The sequence below is a fragment of the Mustela nivalis genome, assembly GCF_964662115.1.
Source record: "Mustela nivalis genome assembly, chromosome: 6".
Taxonomy (NCBI): domain Eukaryota; kingdom Metazoa; phylum Chordata; class Mammalia; order Carnivora; family Mustelidae; genus Mustela; species Mustela nivalis.
The window spans coordinates 14,578,085-14,595,372 of record NC_139025.1 but is presented as its reverse complement, the minus strand read 5'-3'; the positions used below and the strand labels follow the sequence as shown (position 1 = coordinate 14,595,372).

Genomic DNA, 17,288 nt, shown 5'->3' with positions numbered 1-17,288 from the left:
GAGAGAGAGATGGAGGGAAGGCAGATGGCCAAGAAATGAGCTTATGAAACAAAAAATGCCCGTCCTCCAAAGATCATGCTTCCATGTCCTATGACTTTTCTTTGCAGTGTCACTGCTCTGGTGGGCCCCTTCGTGTACAGAAACTAATGGTACTAGTAGAAAGCACCCCGGGAAAGCCTTAGATTGAGCCTAAGCAAGTTCACCTTCTAGGGCTTCCCTTCATTAGAGCTGAGATGCTAATCATTCCTACAGTAAGGCACTTTGGAAATACCTACTGATTCTGTGATATTTATTGATACTTAGGTGACTTTGTGCATGAATTTTATAAACCATTAAGTGCTCAAACTCAAGGAATTATTACTAGCATACCATGTTTCCCCCATGGCAATTGTATCGTGTACGCTCTCTCCTCTGAGATAGTAAATCCACAAAGACAGAAAGTTGACCAGCAGTTGCTAGGGAAAGGGAGGAATCGGCACAGGGTTTCTTTTTGGGGTGATAAAAAATATCCTAAAATTAGGGGTGCCTGGGTGGCTCAGTCATTAAGCATCTGCCTTAGGCTCCTCCGGTCATGATCTCAGGGTTCTGGGATTGAGCCCCTGAGTCCGAGTCCGGCTTCCTGCTCAGCAGGGAGCCTGCTTCTCCCCCTGCCTGCTGCTACCCTGGTCATCCTTGCTCTCTCTCCATCTCTCTGTTGAATAAACAAATAAAACCTTTTTTAAAAAAATCCTAAAATTAGATGTTGTGATAGTGGTAGAACTCTGTAAATATGCTAAAACCACTGAATTGTATCATTTTAAAAGGACGGATTTTATAGTATGTGAATTCTACCTCACAGCTGTTATAAAAAACAAATCGCCCTGCTGAATTCAGATGCCTCACCACCTGTCTCACTGGCTTCACACTTTTCCCCTACTGTGCTAGATGTCTGCCCTCTATTCCCCAGAACATAGAACATTTGATGAGCAGAAGCTGTAGAATCTTTCCCAAACTTCCTTTTTTTAAATAGTATTTGAAATTGGGGACCCAGGCTGGCTCAGTTGGTGGGAGTATGCAACTCATAATCTCAGGGTTGGGAGTTCACACCCCACATTGGATGTGGAGTCTACTTAAAAAAATAATTAATAGGGGCATCTGGATGGCTCGGTCAGTTCAGTGTCTGACTTCAGCTCTATCAGGTTCTGGGATAGAGCCCCCTGTCGGACTCCCTGCTCAGTGGGGAGTCTGCTTCTCCCTCCCTTCCCCCTCTCTCTGTTCCTCCCCCCTGCTCATGCTCTCTGTCTCTCTCAAATACTCTTTAAAAAAGTAACTATTTGAAGTTGATCTGGGAGAAGTAAAGTCAGAACAGTAATCTAGATGCACCTGCTTATAATTCTCATCTAGAAAATACTAGGTATGAAAGAACCTAAAGAAGGAAAAATTTGGGGGGCACCTGGGTAACTCAGTGGGTTAAGCCTCTGCCTTCAGCTCAGGTCATGATCACAGGGTCCTGGGATGGAGCCCCGCATCGGGCTCTCTGCTCAGTGGGGAGCCTGCTCCCCACCGCCCCCGCCTGCCTGTCTGCCTACTTGTGATCTCTGTCAAATAAATAAATAAAATCTTAAAAAAAAAGAAGGAAAAATTTTGAAGTTAGGAGATGTGGGTAGTTTTTTTTACTCTCTATTTTGATTGAATTGAAGACTTAGATGATGATTTCTTTAAAATGATCAAAATTCTCAAGATACAAAGTGTACTTCTTGCTATATAACCTTAATTTCCCCCAAATTGTGATATAAAACTCTCTAGTATACCCAGATCATTCTAGTTCTTCTATAGTGAACACAGGTCTTATGGTCCAAAGTGAAAGGCACCATTTGTTTCTGCCAGCAAAGGATACTGTGCCTTTTATCGCATAGGAAGCCCAAGGGCTGTCTGTGTGCCCCCTTCAGAGGACTTTTTATTTGGAATGTGGTTAGTGGATGTGTTTATACTTGTCTCCAACTCAAAGGACCAGAAGTAAAATTAATGTTGGCAGGTGTGCGTGTTTATTCCCACACAGGTTAAATACCGGAGATTCAAGGCTTTCTCACCACACCCTTTTTAACTCCCTAAGCAGGGGGATGTAGGAGGAAAGGGACTAGACTAATTCAGCTACTTCTCACTTCTGTGGGAGGGATTTCAAGCAGGCTGAGAGGAGAGAAATGGGGGAGTAGCATAGTATCGACTCACTGGGAGCTGACCTGTCCAGAGGTGGTTCTGCCTCCCCAACTCATACCTCCTACTGCAAAGGAAGCCAGCCCTCAACAGGTTGACGGGGCTCCCCCAGCATGACTGAGCTGGGGGAGAACCATTCGGAGGGTATGCTCTGTGCGCCATCTGAGCTAAACTGCCCTGGAGTCTCACAAGACTCTTTTTACATTAGGAGAAAGAAATGGTTTTGCCTTGCTTGCTCAAAGGAAAGAGTGGATTTAGAACAAACCTAAACATGTTAGAATGAAATCGTGGAAGGGACACAAACCAAGGCAGTGACAGATCAGGGCATGAGACAGATAAGCAACGCCACAGATCATGAACTTGGTAATCTGGAAATGTTTTTATATTTTTTGCCTTCCCCACACAACTGCTCTGAGGAAGAGTCCTTCTGAAGCTGACACCAGGGAGATCACAAAATCTAGAAAACATAGCTGTAACTGGTTTTTATATAACAACTATATTTTTTATAATACATTCTTCTGTCCTCAAATTTTCAGCTGTTGTCATAATGAGGAAAAACTCAAGAGACGCTAAAATCTCTCAAACTTAGCAGTTGGTAGCAGCATTCCTCCTCCCAAATTAGAAACATTAAAAAGTCAGCACCTGGCCGGCTCAGTCAGAACACAGGACTCTTGATCTTGCTGTCCTGAGTTCAAGCCCTGTGTTACCTGTAGAGATTACTTACAAATAAATAAAGTTTAAAAAAAAAAAAAGATTTGAGAGAGACAGCGTGCGTGCACGAGCAGAGGGAGGGGCAGAGGGAGAGAGAATCCTCAAGGGACTTCCTGCGGAGCTTGTGCCTGGCATGGGGCTTGACCCCAGGACCCTGAGATCATGACCTGAGCCCAAATCAAGAGTCATCCGCTTAACTGAGCCATCCAGGCATTACAATAAATACATAAACTTAAAAAAAAGACAAAACGCTAATAAACTAGGAATGGACAATTACATTCTAAATTGCAATATAGCAAGATAACTGAATTTTAAGCAAAACCTTATTATATATAAACAAATTTTGTTCTTAAAGATTCAGTATATAAGAAGGTTTATATATATCTAAATCCACCCCCCGCATGCCTTTATCACGTCTGTCATCAGGACTTTTCCTAACTCCCTATGGGACTTGTAATTAGTTCCCAGCATAATCATGGGCAAGTTTGTTCTGAAGAGTTTGTTCGGCCTTGGTGTTGGTCAGGAGTAGGATGTCATGCTAGCTTGGAACACAGGGCCTCGGGCAGTGGGGCAAGACGACCTCACACTGCCATACTGCAAAGTCTGCAGGCCTGTGAAAGGAGCCCTGCGCTGGACAGCTTTGCCCACTCCAGTCAAAGATCCACTGCTCCAGATGGGCGAGGAGGACGTTCCCATTATGACCAGGAAACTGAGGAAGCAGAAAGAATCACTCAAGGAGGATGTGACTTGGGAAGTGGCGGTCCTGCGGAGGATGCTGCAGGAATGGAAGACTGCCTGGGCTCTGAGTAAGTGAAGGGGCAGTGGTGGGTCTGGAGATATCAGTAAACATTTGAGGGAGGAGGGTCTCACCTTGGCCTCATGTTTTTCAGTCTATGAAAATTCATCCCTCTCTTGTGAAAACATACAAATCCAGTTCACTCATGAAGGTGTCACTAGAGAAGAGCCTTTGACACAATGATAGTTGACCTATCTCTGGAGGCTTTCTGCATGAGCGGATTGTACCTCAGTAATCTGAGTACATTTGCTACCCTGAGGACTCTTCAGACAGGGACTCCGTCTTACAGCCTCTGAAACTTTATGCTCAGTAAATGACGCATGAAGGGAAGGATGAAATATGCTGCCCAAGCAATGGAAGTGTAGTGATCCAGAGAAACTAGTGGGCTGTGGTAGAAACAACACCTCTCGAAAATTCACATGCAGAGTTGGGATTCTCAGATATCCACTCTGCCTTTGGCAATGTGGGAGTAGAAGGTGGAATGCCTGGGGCAGAGTAAGGGCCTGGCAAGGACTGGTTAAATCTCTAAGGTGTGAGGACATAGGACTGCTGGCTTGCAACTCGAGACTAGTTTAATTTAATTAGTGCAGGAGAGAGGCGATCATACAAACATAAAAGGGCTGACAGATTTTCTGAGTAAAACTACCAGTAGGAACTCTGAAATGAAAGCTTATACCTACAGAGAGAGAAGTTAGTAATAAAATAAGGAAGATCTTGAAAGCCAGATGGAAGAGACCTCAGAGGCAATCTAACGGTAACCACAATCATAACAATTGAGTCCTTAGTATCTTGCCTGGCCTTTTGTTAAATATTTTGTACAGTTAACTCATTTACTACTCAGAGTAACTCAATGTGGTAGGTTCTACTACCATTCCTATTTTATAAGTGAGCAATATTAACCTCAGAGAGGTTAAGTAACTTATCCAAGGTCACACAGCTAATAATTGTGATTCCAAACCAGGTGGGTTTGATAACAAAGTACCCTTAATCACTGTGTTATCACCCTTTTATTTTCCAAATGGTAACAATGAAGAGTTATTTAAGCAAAGAGAGACAGAATATAAGATGGGATGGGGCAGGGGAGCGCGTAGCAGCCTTTGCGAACTGCCCAACAGGGTATGTGGATTGTCAGAGAAATATCTTCCCCATATCCCTGGGGCCCTTTATTCTTCTGAACTAATGTTTTGATTGAATTGTGCTAGGAAGAAGGGGCCTATCTAACCCTAATCAGATGGTTTTCTTCTCCTTTCCCTCCTTGTGGCACAGTCATCGAGTGGCACCATGCGACAGTAGAGGGCCTACTGCGGGGCTTGCTGGACGTGCATGACGACACTCGGATCCAAGCCATCATCACATGTGCCACAGCTGCTTTAGAACGGCCCCGGATTGCCACCAGCCGGGGGGACTCGAGTGAGAGCCAGAACTTAACTTGCTTGAGAATATAGGCAACTCACACAGCCACAGACAATGAGAACTGGTGTGGACCTTTGAGCTTATCTGAGATCATTTTATAAACAAAACCAAGGCCCAGAGACTGGCCTGAATATACACAGCTTATCAGCAAGAGATGAAATTTAAATTCCTGACTTCAGGTTCAATGCCTTTGGCACTACATTTCATTACCTTCTGTTTGCCTAGCAGCTTCAAGGAAGCTTGCACTGTTCCACTCAGGGATCCTGTTTGTAATAGACCCAAATTATACATAGTTCGTGTGTGTACATACATACACACTTTCCCCTCCTGACTCTATTTTAGCCCTTCTTTTGACAGCACATCTGAAACCCAAGACAGATACCCTCACTGTAGACATCCTCCCCAAGTTCCAAACCTCAATCAGCAGCCCCACAGTCCACCTAGTTTCAGAGCCAGGGCCCTGGGAGTCATCCTGGATAAAACCTTCCTCCTCCCATAACAAAATGAGATTCTGATTTTGCCTCCTTCTTTGTGTATTCATCAATCAACAGAGGAATATAAGAGGTAATTCCCTTCCCCCCAAATTCCCAGTCTCACCCCATGCTACTCCCCAGGGTCACCAGTGTTGTTTGGCATTTCACATCTTTCTTGATGCTTTCGGAAATAATATGTCAACATACATGTAGGATTTTCTATTCATTATAAAAATGAGTGTTGAATTTTACCAGCCATTTCCTATTTTCTCTCTTTAATTTGTGGATGTGAATTCTGTTGTTAAATTCTTAGACTCTAACAGATCATGGTAAATTATTCTTTTGTTACTCCACTGGGTTTGATTTATTGATATTTTAGAATGTTTTACTACATTTACAAAAATGAGTAGTTTGTTAAGTTTCAGTTTTTGCTAGTTTTAGAAAATGAATTAAGGACTTAGCCATTCTTTCCAATGGTCTTTAATCTTTTGGAAAAGAAAAGTCAATAGCTTTTTTCTTTACTAGCAGTAAGTAGTTAAAAAGGAAAATTTCCCATCTAGAACAGCCAGAACTGTAATCTGAGAAGACAGTTTAACAAGATCCAGGACCCAAATGCTAGAAACAATCAAGTGCTATTGAGAGGACATAAAACCAACTGTCTTACTTATTTCTCAGATGCCCTCAGATACCTTTTATGGGAAACCTGGGCTAGGGCTTTTTCCTCTCCGTTGCTGGTAGCATTCTAATAATATTCTGTCCTAATATGTATCATTCTATCTTAACTGTTTACTTTTCTGCCATTCCTGCCAGACAAGGAGCCCTCCTAAATGGCGGGGACTAATTTTACTTCTACAAAATTGTCATGTTTTTAAAGTTTCATTTATTTCCTAGCTACTGAGTTCCAGATATGGGCATTTTTGGTACAAGTTTCTGAATTTGCTGCCCCATCTGCCAGAAAACTCTTCATTTCTTTTTTAACCTGATTAATTTCTATACTTGTCCTTTAATTTTCAGCTGTCATTTCCTTTGAGTTTGCCCTGCCCCACCACCCAAACTTGGGTCATTGTCCCTCTATATGCTTCCACACTTAGGCATTTTTTTTCTTTTTTTCATAAGCTCTAGGCTGAACATGGGGCTTGAACTCACGAGCCCAAAATCAAGAGTTACAGTCTCTTTCAATTGAGCCAGCCAGGCGGCCCCCACACTATGCATTTTTTATTATAACTGCTTATTTCCTTGGGTATTCAATGAATGATACGTTTGCAGTACCTGGCACAGAGAAAACCAGTAGGCAGCCAGATATTATACTCTTATCCCCAATCTTTCACATACGTACAAAGAACACTTTTGTCTGCTCCCAGAATTATGCCTTCATGTGATCCTTTTCAGATGTCCTAGGTGTCCAGATTTTAACCTTTGTCTTTTTTCTTCCCCATACCTTCCCAAAGAAAACTATCTTACTTATTACTTTTTGAAATACTCATTTGACTTCTACTTATTCTCCTAAAACACACCTATTCCCATTTAACCTATTGTTAACAAATGGCATAGCCGCCCACAATGATGATAAGATCAGAAACCCTAAAATCTTAGTCACAGATCCAGCTCTGCCACTTCTTGAGAAGTCAGTTAGCCTATTTGAGCTTCAAATTCCTTATCCCTAAAATGAGGATAATTGTGGACAAAAGGTTAACAGACCCTTTCCCCTTCTACCTGAGAATTTGAGCTTTAGTTAAATGTCTACGTGTTGCCCTGATCTCTATAGGCCACATTGCTTACGGTAAACATGAACTCTGACACATCACATCTGGACTGGGAAAATTGTAAGTGAAACAAATGCCTTAAGGAGGCACCATCACTTGGGCTTCCACGAATGCTGTGGCTTCTAATAGGCAGGCCCTTTGTGGGCCCTGGGATGAGAACTCAAGCCTTGTTGTAAGATAGGCTCACTCCTGCGAACCCAGCACAAGTCCCCGGAAGGCTCTGTGGAATGCTGTCCAGAGTGCCTTGAGAACTCTGGCCAGAAGGAATGCCTGAGGCTGCCCTATTGGCCAACTGCTCTCCCATCCAAGATCCTTCAGAAGACTGGTGCTTTGTGTGGTCTGTGAGTCATGTGAGTCTTGATTTTTCGATCTAAAAAGACTCCTGAAATGACGTATTTCAAATGAGCTCCGCAGTTAATACCTGCCTTGCCTACTTCAACGAGCTGCTGCCAGACTGAATGAGATAATGAATATGAAAACACCATAAATGGCAAAGTAAAAATACAAAAACATGTATGGTAAATAGGTTGATTTTCATCATTGAAACTAATGGTGAAGGTCACCAGAGTCTAGCCGGAAACCTTCCGTGGCCTGAATCCAGCTCTCCATGGGCCACATGATCAAGGACTAGGAGCAGGCATACCCAGCACAGAAGGGAGCCAGAAATGCCCACTTACTGCAGGTGCTCAGCCAAACTCTATTAACCAGCAGGAAGCACCAGGAACTGAGGTTGAGGACGGCCACTATGCAGCTAGGGGGAAGAAACTGTTTCGGTGAAAATCAAAGAGGCTAGCACCCTCTTACCTGGTTCTCTTTTGATCACAGACAAGGAGACTGGGAAAGCCCCATCTGTCCAGGTCTTGCCAGAGGTTCTACAGCCCGCCCTGGAGGCTGCTCTTGGGGACCAAAATGCCAACGTGCGGATGGCAGCGGCACTATGCCAATATGCCACACAGTCACATAATCCCCTTGCCCGGGACGTCATGCACAGTGTCCTGTCGAAGGGTGAGTAACTCCCTGCCGCTTCTGACCTGCGACTATGGGGTAGAGACAGGACATCTCACTATCAGCCTCTCCTAATCCTTTCTTCTCCAGTGTCATGCTCTGTGAGGTCTTCTGTATTGGGGGTTTGGGTTTCTGTCCATGAACATTCAGAGATAGTGCTTCCTAGATACTTTTACAAAAGAGGGTCACTGCCACCTAGTCGTACCTGGGTGGCTAAGTGTTTCATAGACCTATTTGTCTGGACACCATGACCCTGTTCACACAAATTTATTTGGCCCTTATGGCCTACTGCTGTTACCCAGCAAGAGCCTTTTAGGGTTTAACTTTTCAGGTTAAGGTTTTCAGTCTATATCTAAAACCTTGATACGATCCATTGAAATACAGGCATTGACTTCTATACTAAGCAGGGCACAGGAGAGTAAGATACCAGGCAGGTAACAGCCTTGGGTACCAACCCTGAGGCTGTTCTCTCTGCAGGGAGAACAGACAGCTGTTTCTCACCCCACCCAACAGGTAACAGTGTGGACAGCTGGGCTGCAGCTCAGTGCTTGGCTCTGGAAGGTGATGTCACATACCCCGTGATTAAGAGGATCTTCCAGCAGCTGTTTACTAAGAAGAATGATGACACAGAGCACCAGTGTTGTATGCTCCTGAGCCATCTCATTGAAAAGACAGTATGTATTCATTACAGGGTCAGAGGAGAAACCAAGTTATGGGGAACACTCGAGTCTGAGGTCAGTTCAAGTAAGGAATTGGAAATGCAGGTGGCTGAGTAAGTCAGTCAGTCAGTGTAGTTAAAAGACTGGACTACGTGTGTGGGTGGATTGGGGGACAGAGTTGTATTTACAGGTAAAAAAGGACACCAGCCACCTGAGACAAAGGTGAGAAAAGTAGGCTACAGGTGGTTTCTGTGTGCAAGAAGAGTTGTGATATGTAGAATTTGCTTCTGCCATAAGTTTACCATTGAAAACTGCACTGACCTACAAGTGTGTTTACTTTCAACAGAAATGTGAAACTCACAGACATTGAGGCATATACAAATCGTATCAGGAGTAAAAATCGTTAAAAAGAAGGTCCCAGGAGTTTTCTGTTCAGGTTGCTAAATCTGTATATTGTTCCTTGATTTAAGAATCCAAAGTCAGTTGGCTCAGATAGAAGAGTGCCCCGTGTCTTGTAAACCTACTCTTTCCTTCACTAGGGATGGGCTCCTCATGTACTTGTGACATTAATTAGGCTGAAGGCCATATTAGGATCTAACACTTCTTCAGGCTCCAGCATCTCTAAAAGTTACCAGGAATATCCACCTAAGTCTTCCATTCCTCAGACCCTGATACACACCATGCTTGCTGTGGAGCTGAACAGTTACCAGTGGAGGGACCGGATCATAGCCTGCCGGGTTCTCTCACAGATCGGTGGGAACATCAGTCTGGTAAGCCTTCTGTGTTTTCAGGACAGAGAGTCGAAGCAAAAGGAGGCTGGGGAGCCCTTCCACTTTTTGCTGCTATTTATTATTTATTTATTTATATTTTTAAAAAGATTTTATTTATTTATTTCACAGACAGAGATCACAAGTAGGCAGAGAGGCAGACAGAGAGAGAGGAAGAAACAGGTTTCCTCCTGAGCAGAGAGCCTGATGCAGGGCTCGATCCCAGGTCCCTGGGATCATGACCTGAGCTGAAGGCAGAGGCTTTAACCCACTGAGCCACCCAGGCGCCCCTAGTATCCCATTCTTACCGAGCAGATCTTTGTCTCTACCTTGCTACCTTAGTCCTAACCCAGGATTATCTTTATATGCCAACATGTCTTTCAGACTCAAGGCACTTGCTTCTTAGCAACAGTTGTAACTCACTCACAATGAAATAAGCAAAAAACCCTAGGAAAATTTAGAAACTCTTATAGTACTTTGGCATTGCCTTAACATGAATGTACTGTATAAATACCAGCAAGTGACGTTCCTTACCCTCCCGCCCCCGCCAAAACTGGTCCTTCACCAGAGAGTTTGAGAAGCACTTACTTAAACTACCCAACAGCCCAATCATACCAGTGTCTATGTTGGCTCTGAGTGTTCAGCACATAGAGAAGGTATAAAACACAGTCCCTACTTTAAAAAGATTGACAGTTGGAATGACAACATACACAAATGATTCAAGAACAAGTGATACATGTACAGTACACTCATAATTTTTCAGAGAGAGACATTAGTGTAGGCTGAACCTATCACCTGGGGGAAGGAGTGTGGAACAGCTGCGCAAGACTTAGTCGGAACTAAAGAGGGACTTCCAGGGGGCAGAAACCCTGACCATCATTTGAGCTTTCACCCGACCTGTTTCTTCCCATTACTTTTTAATCATCTTCAGCTGTCCAAATGGGGGGTTTCCCCTTCTTCCTATGTGCCACTGTATCTTTTCCTTATGACACTCAGTACCTCCAAAATGTCCCATTGAAAAGTTAAGAAGTTTTCTTAACTGCCCTGAGAAGTTAAGACCCTCCACCCTTGGACCCTCACATTTTGAGTGGAAAGCACAAAATCTGGTCATTTGGTATTATCATCTGAAGACGTTTTAGTCCGGGTTAATTCTGCCCCAGTTGCCATGAACCCTTGCTCTGAAATCCTGACCAGCAGCACAGGCAATGCCTGGGAGGTTGTGAGAAGAGCAGGATCTCCCCTCAGGCTCACTCAATCAGAATCTACATTTTAACAACATCTAATTTGTTTGCACACTCACCTCCTTAGCACCGGTCACTCAGGATTACCAACTGCAGAGCTGGCAGGGGACTGACGTGGCAAAGGTGAGAACTTCACGTCAGGTTGCTGGAATGAGAGAAAAGCACTATGTCCGTCAGGCCTTCATTCATTCAGGAAGCAGGGTCTGACCACAGCCTACACGCTTGGCACTAGGCCAGCACTGGGGATGCAAACATATTGTCTGAGAGAAATCCTCAAACAGGAGGGAGACGTTCCACCACGTCGGGGTGGAAGAGATGTTTCAGGCAGGGAGAATAGCTTGGGCACGTTGACACAATCATGAACCACAACTGCAGTAATCTCGGTCTCATCCCTTCTGAATGAAGTATTGATATACAGGGTGGCCCCCTGTCCAGGTTTGTCCAGGACATAGGCCAGTAAAGTCCCAGGCAAACTGGGAGGAGTTATCACCCTACTAGTGCATAACCATCAAATGTTAAGTCCCTCAAGGACAGAAAACGTTGGTTCTGACAATATAGCAGTGTTAAGCATAAGCTTAGAAAACAGACTGGGCCTTGAATCCTACCTAGCTCTAGCAGAAACAGGTTAACCATGGGCAAGTAAACCTAAGCCTCCATTTTGTCTCCTGTAAATTGTAATCAGCTTCACTGGATTGTCAGGGAGGATTACGTGATGGGTGCAAACACCTGGCACAGTACCAAGCCCAAAACCGGCATTCAATAAATGGTAGCTAATTATTACTCCTATTTACAGGATATGAAATATAAGTTGATCCAGATGATGCTGAGTGACTGGAATAAGGAAGTAAGACATGCAGCAGCCCAAGCTGTGGGGCGAATGAAATTTGGGAAAGAGGTGTACAACACCATTAGGTAAGACCTAGTTAAACATGAACTCAGTGAAACTTTTCTGTTCGTAAGTGTTCGAGGATCCGGCCAGCTGGCGTCTGTTGAGCTGCTTCGTATGTTCAGCATCGTACTGGGTCCCACTGCAGGATTGTTTTAAAAATAAAAAGTTACCAGTTCCTATAGACACTAACAATGTGGCTAAGGAAAGAATCAGAGTGCCCATTAGGTGTTAAGCACCGTTTTGGGTGTTTGAGAGTTCAAAGGTATGACATGATTCTGATTATACAGGCAAAATACACAAATGCTTCGTAAGGTCAACTTTCATGGAGGATGGATCAGACTACATAGGCAGAGAGAAGGAAAGACATTCCAGGCTGGGAGCCAAATCCGAATATAAAAATGAAGGTGGCACAGGGGAGGACAGTGAAGAGAACTTGACTGAGCAATAGGGACACGTGTGGAAGTTTCCTTCACTGAGCCATTCAATATAGTTTAGTGCCCAGCACATGCTACTAATAGGGGTTGAATTAAGACAGTTGAGATCTCTCCCCCGTGAAACTTAACCTCCTGGCGTAAGGCTGACTAGGAAAAGGTGGGAATGGATAATGGAGAGCTGACAGAGGTTGGGTTTTTATCTTGAGGACATTCGTGGTGGTGGTGGTGGGAATGCCAAAAGTTCAAGGAGGCAAAATAAAAGCACTTGTGCTTTCCAGAGTCAAGCTGAGTCAAGGAAATTTCCAGGAGCGTGTGGAAGCTCTCTCCCTGATTGGTGGGCTCCAGCTCATGACTGCCAGGCTTCTCCCAAGCTTCCTGAACTGCTTCTCCGACAACTTCATGGCAGTTCGGCGGGCAGCCTGTTTGGCAGCAGGCGCCCTGCAGATCCGAGATAAGATGGTGAGTCAGAGAAATACATCGCCATTCACCTGATTAACCTAAAGAGGGCATCACCCTGAGCTTCCCTTGTTGGGAATACTGCACGCACCGTTCTGTGGACACCCCACATGAAAGATCAGAACCAGGAAGGTGAGGGGGTAGACGGGCCACATCGATGAGTCAGTTAGGACCCTTTTCAACTCCCAGCTAGCCCAGATTTAACTCGAGAGCACATCCTTGAATCCTGTTCTCACCTCAGTTACAGGCTTTAGGATCAACTCCAGTGAATGGAGTTATAATTATAATCCCTAGTTATTAGGGGAAAATCTGATTGCAGGTGTTCTAAAGAAGCCTGTATAACCAGAGAACTGTGGGCTGAGGACAGTCAATCTAGACAGGAGATAATTCGGCTAATACACCATGTGTGCAGGCTAGTACTTCAGCTTCTGGCTCGTTCGTCACTAGAAGTGATAGAAGCCCATTTTTCAGTGATAGCACATTTCAGAGGTAAGACGGGTCCCTGTCTCTGGTTCATTCTTGTTCTGATCCTCTCCACTCAACATTGCTCTTTTATTCATCCCAGGTCCTCGACTGCCTTTTGAATCTGGTACAGAGGGATCCTTACTGGAAAATCAAGGCATTTGCCATTCAAGGTAGTATGGGAGTAGCCCCAGCTTCTCAACCTCAAACACCTTCCCAGGTGCTGGTATAAATTCCCAGACTCTTTCTAGGAAGGGAGTAGACTATAGGGGTAGAGATGGATACACCTTCTCAGAAGTTCTTGCCTAAGAAATTGAAGATTATTTTCTTTTTAATTCTCACTAAGGATCCTGTGTCTAGGTTTATGTCAAACCTGTTAAGAAGGGCTAACAAGGCAGTCCCCACCAACAGAATTAGTAATAAGTTCTAAGTAGGTATCCACAATTGGATACACTTGCTCTGGAGTTTTCAACTACAGGACTCTGTAAAAGACCAGATTCAAAAGACTGCTGGCAACTTAAAACCATGCCGTCAAACTTTCCTAGAGTTTCTTTTTAAGGATTTTTGGCATTCCTTCTCTTGTTGACTATCTTTGCTTTAGGTAAACCTGTTAAATAATTGTGTCTCCTTTCCCCATTGTATTGCCTGGACTAGGTTAGTCTTCGGAGTTATCTGCCCCATATCTCATCCCTACATAAATAATTAGTATAGTCTCACATCCTAATGGGCAAGGATGGGATAGGACCTCCCTCCTCATCCCCACAGGAATCCTTCTGAGACGTCCTACTCTAACCCATCCCTAAAATTCTAATGATAATTAACTGTCATCCAAAAGAGAAGGTACTAACAAAATAGTTCAATATTTGCAATACTTAATTTAGCAGGCTGCTACCTACATATTATTGCTGTTATTTGTTAATAAGGCCATTTCTGGATGTTAGAATATAGCCAACTCCATCTTAAGTGACAGTGGAACTTGCTGCCCTCTAATCTCTGCAGCTTTGGGTCACATTGGCCAAGTGAGTCCCCAGCTGACAGACCTCCTGCTCTGGGCCATCCATTATGAAGAGTCACCAGGTGTACGACTAGAAGCTTGCCGTAGCATCCTAGCCCTCGATCTTCAAGGGGACCGGGTCAGGGACACGTTCCTAGATGTGCTGCTCCTAGAGAACCATGAGGCTGTTCTAAAGTAAGCTCTAAACCTGATTCCTGCCATGACCTCTTGTACTGCCGACTCTCCCGTCCTTGTTAACAGAATACATCCCTGCCTTTCCAGGGTGACTAATGGCTGTAAAAGCACAGGCTCACTTGTGCCATTCACCCACCCACTTACAAGTGGGTAACAGAAAAACTAGCCTAAATTAAATGGGAAGTCAGGTCATATCATGCATGTAGCTATTCTCTATCCCAGGTGGCTTTAAATAATTCATTTATTCAGCTAACATTTTTCAAGTGCCTACCGTGATGACAGGCTTTAGAGTTAAAAAGAACAGAATTTGAATCCCAGCTCAGGCATACACTAGTTATGTAAACATGGGTAAGTTACTTAAACATTCTGAGCTCATTTTTTCAGATATCAAATGCAAATAATCATCTACCTTATGGGTCTGTGGTGATGATTAAAGAAATGATATGTTTCGTATCCACCATGAGTGTTCAATAAATGGTACCATTAGTATCTTCCAATATATAGCCTTAAAAACTACACAACAGGGGTGCCTGGGTGGCTTGGTGGGTTAAGCCGCTGCCTTCGGCTCAGGTCATGATCTCAGGGTTCTGGGATTGAGTCCTGCATTGGGCTCCCTGCTCAATGAGTCTGCTTCTCCCTCTGCCCCTCTCCCCCCACCACTCCAGCTTGCTGTCTCTCTCTCTCTCTCTCTCACACACACACACACACACACACACAAATAAATAAACTCTTAAAAAAAAAAAAAAGAGTAAGAACAATCTGGGCACCTGGGTGGCTCAGGTGGTTAAGTGTCTGCTTTTGGCTCAGGTCATGATCCTGGGGTCCTGGGATCGAGTCCCACATCAGGCTCTCTGCTCAGTGAGGAGTCAGCTTCTCCCTTTGTGGCCACCCCCCTGCCCCACCCCCAGCTCACCTTTTCTCTCTCTCTCAAAAAGTAAATAAATCTTTAAAGAAGAAAAAAAAAAAAAGAGTAAGAACAATCTGGGGCACCTGGGTGGCTCAGCTGGTTAAGCATCTGACTCTTGATTTCAGTTCGGGTCACAATCTCAGGGTCGTGAGGTCAATCCCTGGGTCAGGCTCTGTGCTAGGTATGGAGCCTGCTTAGAATTCTCTCTCCTTCTCCCTCGCCCTCTGCCCTTCCAACCCCAACTTTCTAAATTTAATAAAAAAAAGGATAAGAATGGGGGCACCTGGATGGCTCAGTGGGTTAAGCCTCTGCCTTCGGCCCAGGTCATGATCCCAGGGTCCTGGGATCGAGCCCCTCATCAGGCTCTCTGCTCAGCAGGGAGCCTGCTTCCCTTCCTCTCTCTCTGCCTACTTGTGATCTCTGTCAAATAAATAAATAAAATCTTTTAAAAAAAAAAGGGTAAGAATGATCTAAGAAGTTCCTTTTATCTTTCAGGGAAATTCATCAGGCAATGAAGATACTCAACTTAGAAAATGTAGGAAACCAAGAAATGCTTCAGAAGATCAGGAACAGGGTAAGTTAAGTGCAAGCTATGTTTTCAAGAGAAAATTCAGAACTCTCAGAGTTCCTCAGACCCTTTTCTCCATCACAGAAATACTTTCTACAACCACACAAGTACTATATTTTCTGAAGATACAAAACATTTATGCAAAAATCAGATTATAAAATCCTAGTAAAGGGGCACCTGGGTGACTCAGTGGGTTAAGCCTCTGCCTTCGACTTGGGTCATGATTTTGGGGTCCTGGGATCGAGCCCCACTTCGGGCTCTCTGCTTGGTGGGGAGTCTGCTTTCCCCACTCTCTCTCTGCCTGCTGCTCTGCTTACTTGTGATCTCTGTGTGTGTGTGTGAGTGTCAAAAAAAACAAAAACAAAAAAAACTTTTAAAATCCTAGTAAAGACAAAGTAAAAACAATAATCCTACAGCCCTATCAAGTAACCCTCGAAATGGGCTATTGGTTCTGAAATACTTATTCTTCCTTCCCTTCCCATTTTCTCCCTGCCATCAACTAAACCCACGTTGTTCTTTTTTACAAGTAGACCTAGAGAAGGAAGAGTGACAGGAGCTAGCACCCTTGATTTTTACCTTTTAACTTTCCTTAATCCCTAAACTGGGGTTTTGCCAAAGGGGTGCTCTAGCTGAACAGGTAGTTCTAATTTTTCAAAGTTGTTAGATGAGTTGAAGAAAGAGAGGGACAAAGACTTTAAAAATGTAAGATTCTTTCTTCATGTAATTCACAAAACCAGCTTCACACCAACCAAGCATTTCTTAGCATGTTCCTTTCATCATGCCCAAAAAGCTAAAATAGATTTTTCATTCACAGGTCTAAAAAATGTGCAACAAACATCAGAAGAATGCTGAGGGACTGTACCACCTAATACCAATAAGCACAATGCAATAAGTTACTTTATTAATGGTTTTTGATTATTTGCAGCCTAATAGTTATTTTTTTCAACATCATTTCTTCTGATCTAGATTCAAACACTAAGCCAAAAGGATTTGCTGACCCAGAAAATATTCAAGATGGAGAGGGTCATAGGAAAAATGAAGGAAGAAACAAAACGTGTTTACTTGCAACCCAAGGAGGGGCAAAAACCACTCAAACTCCATACTTTTCTACAAGAAACTTTTCACGGTAGGTTTCCACAGGGTGAGTTGTACACCTTGACTCCTTTAAAAGCCTCTTCTGGGATCTGGACATCTGGGGAGTTTAGTTTCTAGCCCTGTAGGATGAGTCAGGAAAGCTGCTACCTTTCATTTTTGGCCACCATCCTCTCAGTCCTTTTATTTTTTTCCTGCCTGCTCCCTGGCTTTTATTATTTGCTGTTTTGTCCCTTAAAAAAAAAAAGAAAAGAAAAGAAAAGAAAAGAA

The 17,288-nt window shown here is 43.8% G+C and overlaps 1 protein-coding gene across 2 annotated transcripts in view; it reads left to right on the top strand.

The window, feature by feature from the left end:
• HEATR4 (HEAT repeat containing 4) overlaps positions 1-17,288 on the top strand; it is a 48,556-nt gene that overhangs the window by 16,402 nt on the left and 14,866 nt on the right. For both annotated transcript variants that reach the window (XM_082733393.1, XM_082733392.1), the window contains exons 5-15: positions 3,507-3,710; positions 4,967-5,110; positions 8,175-8,354; positions 8,868-9,028; positions 9,679-9,783; positions 11,815-11,933; positions 12,623-12,803; positions 13,366-13,435; positions 14,262-14,451; positions 15,854-15,932; positions 16,893-17,052. In XM_082733393.1, the coding sequence (XP_082589519.1) occupies positions 3,507-3,710; positions 4,967-5,110; positions 8,175-8,354; positions 8,868-9,028; positions 9,679-9,783; positions 11,815-11,933; positions 12,623-12,803; positions 13,366-13,435; positions 14,262-14,451; positions 15,854-15,932; positions 16,893-17,052 (1,593 nt within the window). The remainder of the gene's footprint in view (positions 1-3,506; positions 3,711-4,966; positions 5,111-8,174; positions 8,355-8,867; positions 9,029-9,678; positions 9,784-11,814; positions 11,934-12,622; positions 12,804-13,365; positions 13,436-14,261; positions 14,452-15,853; positions 15,933-16,892; positions 17,053-17,288) is intronic.